Raw genomic sequence first — 14,581 nt, forward strand, 5'->3', positions numbered from 1 at the left:
CCGGGGTGTGTGTCTCTGCGCTGGTGCAGGGTGTGGCTGAGCGTGTGATGGGTCTTCAATTAGGGTGTCATCAGATTATTCTTCCAAGGTGTCTTCAGGGCTTGAGTCGTGGACCCCCTCGGCTGCTTTGCAGATGTTCCTGCGAAAGCAAGGAGAGGTAATTAGTGCATAGCAGGAGACTGGGGAACAGGGGAGCTCACTCACAGCATGGTTTTCTGATGGATGTTGCACTGTTGGATCCTCACTTGGTTAAGCACCGCCGACCTCACCATCAGCAAAGGACTGGTCCAGATCCTTGTTGGCCAACTGGATGACTCTATTTTCAAAGTCTGTGAGGACCTTGATGTCGGGCATTCCTCCACCAGTCTGTGATCTCTCCCTTTTTTTGTATGCCAGCTTGTCTTGCATGAGTACAGATGGAGAGAGTGTAAGCAAAATGCCTGCCAGGCCAGATGAGGAGGATGCTTGGCTTGTATGGGTGGCGAGTGGTCCCATGGACGGGATGAGGACACAATCTGCAGGGCAGATGAAGGTGTGGGAACAAAGTTGGTGGCCGTGTCACAGAGTACTGCAACCCTCCTGTTTGATGGTGGACAAAGTAGAAATGATGTGATACAGAGTGAGATGGAAGTGAGGTGAGTAACCCTTCTTGTCAGTTCAGAGCACCCTTAGGCAGCGTTACACTATGTCCGGAAAGTTATAGAAGATGAGATGACTATGAGGTGAATTTTACACACCCCCTCCCCAAAATGTATGGGTTGGGGGGGTTCAGGTGAGATGCTTAAAATCTTTAAACATCTCAGATCTAACCCGATTTAACAGGTAGGCAATCAATCCACTCCCAAGAAGTGATTAGGCCATTTATTAATGAGGCTCAGAGTCTCAGAATAAACCTGTTATATAGGTCTAATTCTGGCCAGACCTTGGAAAATCCAACAGCTAAAGGGAGGCATGGACAGCTTCAGGAAGAAGGTAAGTGGCTTTACAGCATTGGAAGCTAGGATTGCCCCCAGGACAATCCAGCATACCCTTTTGCTTTCAATTGGAACCACACTCCAATGCACACCCTTTACAAAGACCCCCATAGAGTTGAGGGTCAGATACCCCTCTCTTCCAGGGTCTTGGATTAGATCCTGCCACCACCCACCCCATGCTCCTATTAGCAGCTTCAGACATCCAATCTGCCTCTGCAGCCTGCTCTGAAGTGCTCCCTGATTGACTAGAGGCCAAGATTGTCAATCAAGCTTATTTCTAGGTGGGGTCATGCCAAAAAAAAACTCTCCACACCAGAACTTTTGGCTTTCCCATCAGAAACTCCATCCCCCAACAATGTAACCAGTCCCTGCCAAAATCAGGGCCTATTGGTACTGCTGACAATTATTGCTACAAAACAAGGTTAGTTTAAGTTAGCTGTGCATATTTGGCTCCCTTTTTACCCAGAGTTTGCAGTTTTTCACTGTATTTCCAGGTAAGTTAACCTGTGCCTGTGGGTGAAAAAGTACCATTGGTTGTGCACAGACTGACTCTATGGCAGGCTGACCTGCCTCATGTCACTCCATTGCTCATCCTTGGCCTTCTCCAAAAAGCATAAAGAGGGGAATTTCTATTAGGAAACAAATGGTCCCAAGATTCTTATTTTAAAATGGCACAATCAGATCATTAATTACCAAGCAACAAACTGAAAATTCCAAAGAAATTAAGAAAGGTTAGATATAGCCTCAAAACTTCATTAGGCATCTTAAAATTGCATGCATTTGAGTAAATGGCTTGGCCTCAGAACCCTGATTGCCCATTTTATCCTCACTGGAGGATGATTGGGTGCTATAACAGTATTAAAACCAGGAAATAAAAGAGCAGTGAATAAATCACATGCCTCATGTTAATAAAATTAGCTACAAAATAGCAAGCACCAGTACAGAAACCAACCAGAAAACTGGATAGTGAGCTGCACAGGTTAATATCCAGCCTAACAGATCTCTGCCTATGTTTTGATTTGCTTTACCCACTTCAGAGCCATTAAACAGCTGCTATATTGTGCTTTTCCAAATTGTACAATTGTATTTCTCTCCCGGCCCCTTTGAAACTTTTTGCTCATTCAGGTGTGGCATATGAGTTCTGTAGCATGGACCATTTTCCCATTTCACTACTAGGATCAATATTAAGCACACTCAGGTTAGATACAGGACTGTTAGATATAAAGCTCCCTCTAATCGGTCTCATAACATAGCTCAATCACATCTCAGATCAGGAACCCTTACTGCCCTAGTACATATTTTTCAACACCAGCCATCTTGTGGCATCTCAGTGACATTCATATTTTTTCCCAATAGGGGCTCTATTTGTTACAGACAAACGCTCACTTGGAACATGGATGACAATTCAAAACTTCAAGTCATTGAGAACTCATGCAGAAAAAGGCAAGCTAAAAAGATAATTACTAACATTTTCCTGGCAAGGATTATGCTCAAGAGTGTTAGGAAAACAGGTTGTATACTGTTTTTTACAGCATTATTAAGAGACAAAACTAAAGGTAAAACCCTTGTTTCAGTTATATTTTTGGCAGCATCCTCTGAAGTGAACTGCTTAAATTACACCAAAAGGTAGGCCTGCTAAGCAAGCAACTTTACTCAACATAAAGTAAAGTAAAGATTGCAAGAAGTCATGGAAATCTAGTCTAGAAGCAATTTCATTATTATTTCAATAGATGTGATTATCATTAGTAATATCTGGCTTACCTGGACAGTGGATTATAAGCTTTCATTAATTTGTTGATTTCTGGTGCCTGTAACTAGGGATATCTAGGCAACCATTCAAGAGTTTAATTAACTTGCAAAACACACTGTACCTACTGCCCTTTCAAGCAGACCTTCCCTTTGCTGTTATTTAAATATTTCTCTTCAGCAGTTTTTGTTAGTTCTAAAGATCTTTGATGAAAACTGGAGAAATGGCCTTAATGACATTTTTTGTCAGTCTTCCACCAAAGTTATAATAGGAGAATAAGAACCCCCACAGAAATTACAGGATAAGATTATTAGAAGTAGCAAAAATTGTAGAACATAATTAATTATTTTAGTGTATTAGTAATAGGGATGAATAACAAATCTACATTTTAATTCTGCCTTTTTTGTCTTTACATTATTTTAATAATCATGTCAAGTCCAGTACCTAGCTTAAAAACTATACTTAAAAAAACATTCCAGAGAATAAATGCCCTTGTATATTTTTACTTCTTTCATTACAGCACTGTAATATCAAAATGGCTAGCTATAATACATTGTCAACATAGAATAAGTGTTTTTAATATATCAAGTTCCCAATAATATGTACAAGTTCCCCAGGGTATGATAGATTATTGCCAAACAAGGAGCACAGGCTGCACTTTATTTATTATCTCTTCAATTAATAAATAGATAGTTAGGCCTTCCAGCTGGGTAATTGTACTAGTTGGTGGGAAAATGAGTCCTACAAATCAGAAGTAATGCAGACAAATATGACCCTGATCTGCTAAGTTACGAGACCACAGCCAGATTCCCACTCCCATCTATCCAATGGCCTCTGATGGAAAATGTGCTTATGTGGTTATTGGGTACGATCAAGACTGAGCTCAGCTGATGATTCTTACTGGTGGTTTCAGCTCAACCACAAAAATAATCATTTCATATGATCTGTGCAGCACAACTCCAGCATGAGTCAACATCCTCAGGGAAAGGGGTGAAAGTGGGGGAAAAGAATAGCTTTCCTTCTCCTTCAACCCCTCAATGAATTTCATGCTGTGACTGTTTTACAGTTATCTTATACTAATTTCCATGCAGTATTATTTATTGTTATATAATGAATGTTTACCCTGTAAGTAAGTCATTTCAGAAGTGTTGTCCTCGTGTTGCCAGTGTAACGGCCCAGCACATGGATTTGTATCCAAAATCAAACACCATTCAATGACATATCCATTATCAGGTGGTCTTGAAGTCTTCCACTGTACAAGCAGTTGGTTATTCTGTGGTGTAATTTTAACGTATTGAACAGTTGTAAGATCTTTTTTCAAAAAAAGTGAAAAGGCATTAGTGTACATTGTAGCATGAAACCTAAAAAAATTGTAACAATCATAATTATCATTAAGAAGCAGGAATAATCTATTGTTCCTTTACCTGTTATTAGTCTCTAATGCCACAAACTATCTAAGGCAAGCAATCACTCAGGCAACCTACTTTCAGGCCTGCCAATGATACTCTGAAACTAGTTACTAGGAGGTGTCTAAGATTAGTGGTGGCACTCCACAGTACCTTAGAAGTTTACAGCACTGAAGGCCATTCAACCTATTGCATCTCCACTGACTCTTTCCTAAAGCTCTGCAATCTCACTGACCAGTTCTCTCTCTTTACCTTGTGATTTCTGTGGAGCACTGCAACAAAAATTAGAAAACCTGGGTTCAAATCTCACCTTGGTCTGGCATCTGAAATCAGAATTTTGCCTAGTAAAATACCATCAGAATAGTACTGCAGAATAGTATAGGGATGAAGTAGCTCAGAGTGAGGTTGAGCTGATGTTATTTTGGGTTTCCACATCATGTCATAGCTCAGTAATCTGACTGACAATAGAAAAACATTGACAGATATTTTGGAAAAAATGCATAATTTCCTTTCCTTATTTTACCTAAGTTTTGAGAGTACAGACTGGTGGAGACAGTAAAGTGGGGATTGGGGTGAACTACTCTGGAGTTACGCAGCAAGAAGGTTAATCATAATATTTTGAATATTAATATTAAAAATTCCTTTTGTGGCTCTTATTAAAAGGTTTTAGTTAAATAATTATGTGTTAGGGATAGTAAAACACACCTGTCTGATTTATTGCTGGAACAATCAAAGTGGCTTTAGGAGAGACACCCGCTGAGTTATAGGCAACCACAGTTACAACGTATGCTTCATGTGTCAGGATAAAAGAATAATTCAAGGATGTTGAATTACACGGTTGCATCACTGTTGGATCCCTTCTTTTCTCATACCACAATCTGTATCCTAAGATGATTCCATTTGCTTCAAACCTGTTTAATGCCTGCATCAAAAATAATAAGTTATTCTGAAAAGAATTTCATATCTTGTTATTTTCATGTTATGGATTATAGATTCACAACACTATTTTTCAAGACCTTCAGGGTGGATTTTGATGATTTAACAAGTACTTCTTCCCACCACTTTTGTCGCTCTTTCCCTGAGGATGTTGCCTCATACTGGGGGAGATGGTGGCATTCTAGTAATGTCACTTAATCCAAGGGTACAGGCTAATTGTCTGGGGTCTGGGGTTCAAACCATGGCAACTGGTTGAATGTAAATTCAATTAATAAAAAAAAAATCTGGAATAGTAATAGTGACCATAAAACTATCATTGATTGTCATTAAAAACTCATCTGGTCCACTAATGTCCTTTAGGGAAGGAAATCTGCCGTCCTTACCTGGTCTGGCCTACATGTAACTCTAGACCCCCAGTAATGTGGTTGACTCTTAACTGCCCTCTGAAATGGCCTAGCAAGCCACTCAGTTCAAGGACAATTAGGGATGGGCAACAAATTCTGGCCTTGCCAGTGAGCCCACATTTCATGAAAGAATACATTTTTAAAAACTGAAAATAGTACAATGTCTTCTTTCTCGATTTTTAGGGAGCACAAACTCTGACTCATTTTTCATTTCCTGCACAATTTCATTTCATTGCACAATTTTGAAAATGAATGATGCTGGGAAAACTTCAAGGTCTGGAATTCAAAGTTTGTATAAATACACCCAGCACTAACTGGAACATCAACCTCAAATAGATACCTATTAAATTAAAAATTGTTAAATTAACTTTTCACACTCAAGCTGCAATTACTTTAACTTCAGCCATCCAAGAAGATATGTCGGCACCTTGACTGCTACTCAGCAGATAGGAAACCACAAAACACATTGGACAGGATTTTGACCTCGGCGTATGATAGCATGCCCAACACGCTGGAGCGTAAAGTAGCATGTGATGACATCGGGCGAGAATCCTCATTCTTTTTCCAAGCAAACAACATTGCGGGGGACAGGAAGAGGCGAGCAATCCTCTTATCCACATGTGGGAGTAAGGCCTATGGATTGATTTGAAGTTTGACGGCACCCAGTGCCCCTTATTCGAAAAGTTTTGATGACTTAGTGAACCTCATAAAGAGTCATTACCAGCCAAAGCCCTCAGTATGATGCAACAGTTCAAATTTAACTCAAGAAATAGAGTCCCGGAGAAGACAGTTTCTTGTTATGTGGCAAGTCTGGAACAGTTAACGGAACATTGCAAGTTTGGTACATTTATAAATGATATGCTTAGAGATCGTTTGGTGTGCAGTGTAAATTAAGATACGGTTCAGAAGAGATTACTGTCCAAAACAAATTTGGATTTTAAGAAGGCGCTGGAGATAGCACAGGTCATGGAAAGCACAGTAAGGGATTCAAAAGCCAGACAGGGAGTGCAAAATGGTGCTGTCCTCCACGTTGGGTGGGAAGCCCCATCCAAAAAGGGGGCAAAAATGCTCAGCTCTGCTGAGAATCGGGAAGCAGCCACCGCTAGCAGACAAATTAAAATAAATTACTTATCAGCTAAAACATGGAATAATGGTAACAGAAGTAGAAGCAGATAACCTTGTAATGAGTGGAAGTTTAAAAAAATTGTACGTTTTACTCTCATTGAAATAGACACCACATGAGACATTGCAAGGATAGAACCAGGCAGACTTTCAAACAAAAAAAAACCCCATGAGATCCACAACGTAGAAGAGCCTGAAGTAACAGATTCAGATACTTTTTTGTTGTATAATTTGAAGGTTGGAAAAACAGAACCAATCTATGTAACAGCTAGAATGAACAATAGACCTATTAGAATGGAGGTGGACATAGGAGCTTCCACTATGGTAATTGATGAACATACTTTCAAATATTTGAATTATGGGGAACGTAAATTAAATTTGGAAGGAACAGATGCCAAATTGAAAGCTTATGCGGGAGAAGACACCAAACTCCAAGGCATAAGCAAGGTTACTGTATAGTATGGAAGCCAATCGGTAAAACTACCTTTGATGGTGGTAACAGGCGAAATGAAACTAGCTGAAGGAAATTAAATTGGAATGGACTGAAATCTTCCAACTAAGAGCCAGTGGGCTACCTGAGCTACTTCAAAGATACATCTTAGTCACTCAAGAACTAGTTGTATTATTGAATTTCTTATATTCAACACTGGTATGTGCTAGACAGATCAGAGATTGGACAAGTGAACACCCAGTCTTATCCAAAGTATGTGAACAAGTTCTTGATGGTTGGTCACACGAGCAGGAATCCAATGAAATGAAGCCATATTTCCAAATGAAAACCATAGCATGTAGCTACCTATGGTGGCCTGGGATGGATGGAGAAAAAGAAAGCTTAGTGAGAAGTTGTATGCAGTGTCAGCAACAGCAAAAGTTACCTCCAACAGCTCCGTTACATCCTTGGGAGTGGCCAGGGAGGCCATGGGTGCCATTGTACACTGACTATGTGGGATCTTTTATGGGAACAATGTTTCTGCTTATTGTTGATGTACACTCAAAATAGATGGACATATATGAGGTGAAGTCACCAACATCTTCTGTTCCAATGACAAGTTACATCAAAGTTTCACCATCAACGGACTACCAAAAGTGCTCATATCAGATAATGGCACGGTATTTACGAGTGCTGAGGTTCAGTGGTTTACCAGCCTCTGTAGTATCATTCATGTAAAAACTTCACCGTACCACCCTTCTTCAAATGGACTGGCAAAGAGAGCAGTTCAAACGTTCAAGGCTAGCTTGAAGAAATTAACTGGAGATTCCATAGCGACCCAGCTAGCACGTTTTCTTTTCCATTATAGAACCACCACTCATGCAACAACAGGTGTCACACCTGCGGAATTGTTGATGAAAGACCGTCTCAGCACGAGATTGAGTTTAGTAACGCCAAATTTAGGGGGGAAGGTGCAAAGGGGTCAGGGAGGTCAGAAAACTGGACATGACTGGCATAGTCATGTCAGGAAGTTTACCATAGGAGAGACAGTATATGTGAAGAATTTTGGAGAAGGACCCAAGTGGTTATTGGGTAAAATAAGTGCAGTGACTGGACCTCTTTCTTACCACGTGAAAGTGGAAGACCCAGTTATATGGAGAAATGTGGATCATATAAGGAGGAGAGAAACAAAGTATCAGGAAATGATTCCACCAGCGTTCACGACTAAGTCGGTGTCTCCTGTTGAAAGAACTCAACTGATTACGAATGTGTCTGAAGGATCAGCTGCACCTGGAAGAGTTGAGGAAACAGATTTGCAGGTGCCCCCTGAAGAACCGGGTGTTCAGACAACTTCAGAAAAGGAGGTAGCTGAAGCTGTAGAGCTGAGACCTTCTACATGCATAAGGAAACCCCCCAGAAAGACTGAATTTGTAAATTACTTATCTGTGTAAATAATTTGATATTTTGAGAAAAGTTGTAATTGTAACTATAAAATATATTTCTGAGTAAAGGGGGAAGGATGTGGTAATCTGATGTGTAATATACCTTTAAGAAGAATGTTATAATGGAAGATCACATGATCTTAGTATTAAATAGCAGAGTAGTGTGGGCTACCTTAGTAGTGAGTAGTCAGTGGTTTATAGTTGAAGTCTGTAATGTGGGGACAGGGTTTGAGTTGAACACAAATATAGCTGCTGAGTTCCTTAGTAAATAAACAGAATGTGTTCTACCTAAGAACTGTCTGCTGATCTACTCTGTCTATGGTAGCAACTCGGCCATCCCCAAAAAAGCGAGCAACCTGAGTCCGTAAATCTAACCAAACTAGTGACTAGAATCCAACACTTGCCCATTAAAGTAATGCGCATTTGGGCCTTGACTATCCACTGTATTAATTGACAACTAAGATAATGGGATATAAAGCCACATATCACAATTGCTAATGACACACAGATAGGTGTTATCTTAAGCAGTGTAGATCGAAGTGCGATGGATTAAGTGGATTTCAATGTAGATAAGTGTGAGGTCATCTACTGTGGACAGGTTACTTTCTAAATGGTAAAAAGCTAGAAACAGAGGAGATCCAAAGAGATTTGGGGGTCCAGGTACACAGATCATTAAAATATCATGATCAGGTACAGGAAATAATCAAAAATGCTAATGAAATGTTGGCTTCTATGGGCAGAATCATCCCAGAATTGCAGTAAGTGCAGTTGTGGGTGTGAAAAAAGAATTTTGCCTGCTGGCTGCAATGGCGGCTTTTCGCACCGTATTGTCTAATTCCCACCTCATTAATTATGCAGCCACAGGAAACACTCATCTTGCTGGCAGTAACCTCTGAATAGCTCACCACACTATTACCACACCATTACCACACTGTTTCCTCACATCGGGTGCCATATCTAAACTGCAGTTGTACACACAGCTCTCAATGCTCACAGCCCAGGACTGCTCCAATGAAGACATGGCCCTGAAAGCCAAGAAACTTCCAGTGACCCAAACTGGAATGCCTTTTGGAAGCCTGCTGTGATGTCCTCCACCCCCATTCTGACCGCAGGAAATCCAGCAATCTCACCACTCTGGCTTGGGAGGTGGTGGCAGTGGCGGTCAGTGCCAATGCTGCACAAAAGATGTTGGCCATCCAGTGCAGAAAGAGGATGAATGATCTCATCATGCTGCCAGGGGTAGGGCAACCATCTCATCACTCTAAAGTCACACTCACAAGGCCATCACACATCCACTGGTATCTCACTTACTGCCAGCTTAAGGGACATCACCACTCACTTTCTCACACACATACCCTTACATCTCCACTTGGCCTCATCTCCTCTGGAGACTGCCTCCTCAGCCCTCAGCATCTTGAGGCCACTTGGACAGATCAACATATGCCACCACACACACCCTGGGATACCCCCTTCCCCCAGTACAGCCCTTGCCCTCTTCCCTTGCCTGAGGTCACTTCTCCCCCTCCCCTAAGCGAGTCCAGCCCTGAAGCCGTTGAAAAGCCACCCGACCTTACAGTGGGTCTGGTGGGTATAGATATGCCTGTGTGCCCCCCTAAAAGTAATGTGGTGCTGATGACCATGATCATGAAGCAAAGTAGGCAAACAAGCCTCAAAGTCCCAAGCGAAGTGCAGCTCGCCAGGTGACTTCGCTTACGTACAGTTGTGAAACACGCTGGCGTGATGTGTCCATATGATCCAGCATGGCGGGGTGATTCCAGCATACAGGGCTTATAATGAGATGCTAAAGTTAGGCTCCTGATGTGTGGCAGTGGGAAACGCAGCCCAGCATTGACGGTGGAGCGGACAATCACAAACTGGTTTCATGACTGCGTAAAACCGATTTTTGGCCGTCTCGCCATATTGTCCACAGACACCCACCATGATGCCTACTGCCAATGGGAGTGGAAAATTCCGGCCTATATCTAGGGGACTAGAATATAAGGGGGTAGAAATCATGCTTCAACTGTACAAAGCCCTGGTTAGATCACATTTAGAGTACTGTGAGCAGCTCTGGGCATCACACCTTCAGAAGGATATATTGACCTTGAAGATTGCGCAGTGTAGATTTACCAAAATGATACCTGGACTCCAAGGTTAAATTACAAGGAGAGATGAAACAAACTAGGGTTGATTTCCCTGGAATTCAGAAGGTCAAGGGACAATTTGATCAAAGTTGGCAAGATAATAGGAGGGGACAGATATGGTTGATTGGGAGAAACTATTTCTGTTATTTGGGGAGGCCAGGATGAGTGGGCTTAGACACAAAATTAGAGCCAGATCTTTCAGGAGTGAAATTAGGAAACACCTTTTCACACGAAGGGTGATAGATTTTTGTTAGGTAAAGGCACTAAGAGATTTGGGGCAAAGGCAGGCTAATTAAGTTATGCTGCAGACGATCCATGATCTCAGTGAACAGGCTCGTGGGACTAAATGTCCTACTCCTGTTTCTACATTCCACAATAAACTCGGCAAAATACCCAGATTATCATTGTTGGTCAAACATTTGATGTACTGATATAGTGAATTGACAGCACACAAGGGACTGTAGAGATCTGCAGCCTCATTTCTTTAACAAAAACAGTAAATGGAGGAGCATGACTGGATTCTGAGGATCCAAATCTAGCCAGTGAGTCCAGCTGTCATAACAGAGGTAGCACCAACTTTCACTTTCTACATGCAGTTTGCGACGAATGGTTTTTCAGTACCACCAGGCATTTATAAATTAAATTATAGATTTTTATGAAGATCCAAAATTACACTTTAAAGAACTTTAAATAATTGTAATAAAAACTCCTAAAAACACAGGAGAGGATTTTCCCCTCATTGGGCAGGTGTGGCAGACGGGCCCGGGAGCGGCTGCGTAATGGTCCTCTGCCCGCAATCGGGCCCCAACTGCCATTTCACGCCAGCTGGCCAATTAACCGCCAGTGAGCGTGAAATGCATGCTGGGAGCCTCAGCGCTGCTGGGGTGGGGGCAGGAGGAGCGCGAGGGATGTGCTCGCTGAAAGCTCCCTGAAGGCACAAAGCTGCCTCAGGGAGCTGGAGGATTTAAAAATGAAAAATAAAGATTTGAAAAATAAGGGAAACGTCCCCACATGTGACTCTATCACATGAACAGGGACATGTTGAGAATAAGTTTAAACAGATGTTTATTGTTTTGTTATTCACTGTTGGAAACCTCATCCCGCCCATGGATGAGGTTTCATAAAAAATGCAAAGGCCTATTCGCCCGCTCGCCAGCCGCAAGGTTGGATGGGCAGTGAAAAATTCAACATGATTACCAGCTTAAGGGCCTTAATAGGCCTCTTAATTCTCAGCAGGCGCAATGCCAACTCTCGCGCGCACTCGCCGACCGAAAAATTGCGCAAGTGCATGATGATGTCGGGACGCTCGCCCATACATGCCAAACTGAAAATCCTGCCCATAAAGAAAATATTGGATGGTATTTTATCAGTGGTGCACTGTTCACGACATTTCTTCTGCTCTTGTGTCAGGAGCTGGCTCCCACACGATTCAGATTAAAACTTAAGTGCCAGCAGTGGGCATGGAAGACACATGCAATCTTGTGGTGGGGGAAGCTTTTTATTGGTGAAACCCGCTGTCAGCTGACACTGGAGCAAGTACGGGCAGCCTATTGAACCTCCTGGTAAAAAAGAGAGGCTCTTCATCATGGCCACAACTTTGCCGTCCACCTCCATTCTATCAGCACTTTGTTCCATTTCTTGTTGGAATCCTTTATCACCAACGCCCCCCCACCCCCTCCCCGGCCCTCCCACAAAACCTTTGTCTCATCACTCCTTACCTTATTTTATTGCATGTCATTCCCACCACCCTCACTCCCAATCACATCCATGCCCTCAAATGTCTGAGGCTAGACAGAGACCAGCCCCACAGTTTAGTAATGCCTCCCTGCAGGTTCTCTCCCAGACCATCAGGGAAAGGCAGGAGGTTCTCTTTCCCATGGATGGCAACAGAAGACCCTCCCATCTGACCAAGCCAGCCTGGACAGAGATTGCAAAGGTGGTGAGCAACTGTGGGGTCCATAGAAGAACCCAAGTCCAGTGCAGGAAATGGGTGAACGACCTGCTCTGATCTGCCACGGTAGATGCAGCGTCACATCTTACAAAAGAGTCTCTTGATGGGTCATCAGTGAATTTATATTTGTGAGTGTGAACAGCCTCAGTACGGCATGGCAATTGAGGCCAAAGCATGTGGCAGTTTGGCTTATATTATGTGAATGTTTGGATGCAACGTGCAACTGAGGGGCCAGGATATGTGTGATGGAGATGCGTGCAGAGAAGGTGATTAGGATCCCTTGACATGTCACTAACTCTACAGCTTGTCATCCAGGACAAACAGACCCACAACATGAGGGAGAGGTCAAGGACAAGAGGTAGAGCTGTAGACATGAAGGTTCTCATTACTGAGAGGAGGAGGCACTACAGCATACAGGAAAGGAGGGAGGCTGAGCAGTTGCAGATAGTGATGCTGGAATGGCTGGAATGGCCAGGTGTAAATGTACAAATGCATCCAACCCAGTACTGGTGCATGGGCACACAGGAAGCATGCAAGGACATGATAGGTGATGAGGGAGTCCATGCAAACCAAGTTCAGCCATGGCTCAGGCATGTGAGTGCATGGCTTCCTCCATAGAGAGGGTAGTGACTGCCATAGACAGCAGATCGAGCACTCAACCCTAATGTATTCTGACCTGCGTTCCATTGCTTCAGCCATGGGCTCAGTGCAGCAGTGGCTAGGCAAGAAGGGGACAAGGCACACGGAACTCCCTCCAGGTGCCCCTTCTCCTCTGGGAGACAGGAAGTGAGAAGGGGAATTGAAGTGGTAAATGACAGGGAACTCAGGATCGTGTTTGTGTACAGATTGGGGAGCATTTAATAAACAATCACCCAAATCTATAACAAAAACAGAATGACCTGGAAAAACTCAGCAGGTCTGGCAGCATCGGCGGAGAAGAAAAGAGTTGACGTTTCGAGTCCTCATGAACCTTCGACAGAACTTGAGTTCGAGTCCAAGAAAGAGTTGAAATATAAGCTGGTTTAAGGTGTGTGTGTGTGTGTGGGGGGGGGGGGGGGGGGGGGGGTGGAGAGAGAGAGAGAGAGAGAAGTGGAGGGGGGGGGTGGTTGTAGGGACAAACAAGCAGTGATAGAAGCAGATCATCAAAAGATGTCAACAACAATAGAACAAAAGGACACATAGGTGTTAAAGTTGGTGATATTATCTAAACGAATGCACATTCGTTTAGATAATATCACCAACTTTAACACCTATGTGTTCTTTTGTTCTATTGTTGTTGACATCTTTTGATGATCTGCTTCTATCACTGCTTGTTTGTCCCTACAACCACACCTCCCCCCCAACCTCTCTCTCTCTCTCTCTCCGCCCCCCCACCCCACACACCTTAAACCAGCTTATATTTCAACTCTTTCTTGGACTCGAACTCAAGTTCTGTCGAAGGGTCATGAGGACTCGAAACGTCAACTCTTTTCTTCTCCGCCGATGCTGCCAGACCTGCTGAGTTTTTCCAGGTAATTCTGTTTTTGTCTTGGAGTTCCAGCATCCACAGTTTTTTTGTTTTTATCACCCAAATCTATGTTTGGGTTTCAATTTTAATACCTAACTGCATCCCCCACCCCCACAAAGGACAGCACAGGGTTAACAGAGTTAAAATTTCAGGATACTTCAATCTGACAAAATTCAATCAATGTAGATTTTACTTATATCACTCCTTTTGGGCCAGTAGGAACAGGAATGCTCCCCACCATCCCCCAAGCAAACTAAGGAAGCCTTTGGCCTTCCCCACTCCAAACTTCAGCCTAGCCCCCCAGCCCTCCTGATCACCAACTTTCTCTCAGCCCTCCTGATCACTGTCCAGTGCTGATTGTTCCTTCCCAGTGCTGGAGACCATTCCCCACAGTCACTGGTTACAACCTCCTGCTCCCAGTGTTCCTTCCCATCCACCAGCCAAGCTGCCCATTGAACAGCTGTCAGATGGGAGGCAACCCTACAATATGTTAATGACCCCTGCTATTAAGATTGGCA

General features: G+C 43.0%; 1 protein-coding gene across 4 annotated transcripts in view; it reads right to left on the reverse strand.

Moving 5' to 3' along the window:
- The window catches only part of LOC121284021 (interleukin-6 receptor subunit beta-like), a 173,355-nt gene that overhangs the window by 88,768 nt on the left and 70,006 nt on the right, over nt 1-14,581 (reverse strand). For all 4 annotated transcript variants that reach the window (XM_041198971.1, XM_041198961.1, XM_041198952.1 and 1 more), the window contains 2 exons: nt 4,833-5,049; nt 3,844-4,032 (listed from right to left, as the gene is read on the reverse strand). In XM_041198971.1, the coding sequence (XP_041054905.1) occupies nt 3,844-4,032; nt 4,833-5,049 (406 nt within the window). The remainder of the gene's footprint in view (nt 1-3,843; nt 4,033-4,832; nt 5,050-14,581) is intronic.

This window comes from Carcharodon carcharias, chromosome 1, assembly GCF_017639515.1.
Source record: "Carcharodon carcharias isolate sCarCar2 chromosome 1, sCarCar2.pri, whole genome shotgun sequence".
Taxonomy (NCBI): Eukaryota; Metazoa; Chordata; class Chondrichthyes; order Lamniformes; family Lamnidae; genus Carcharodon; species Carcharodon carcharias.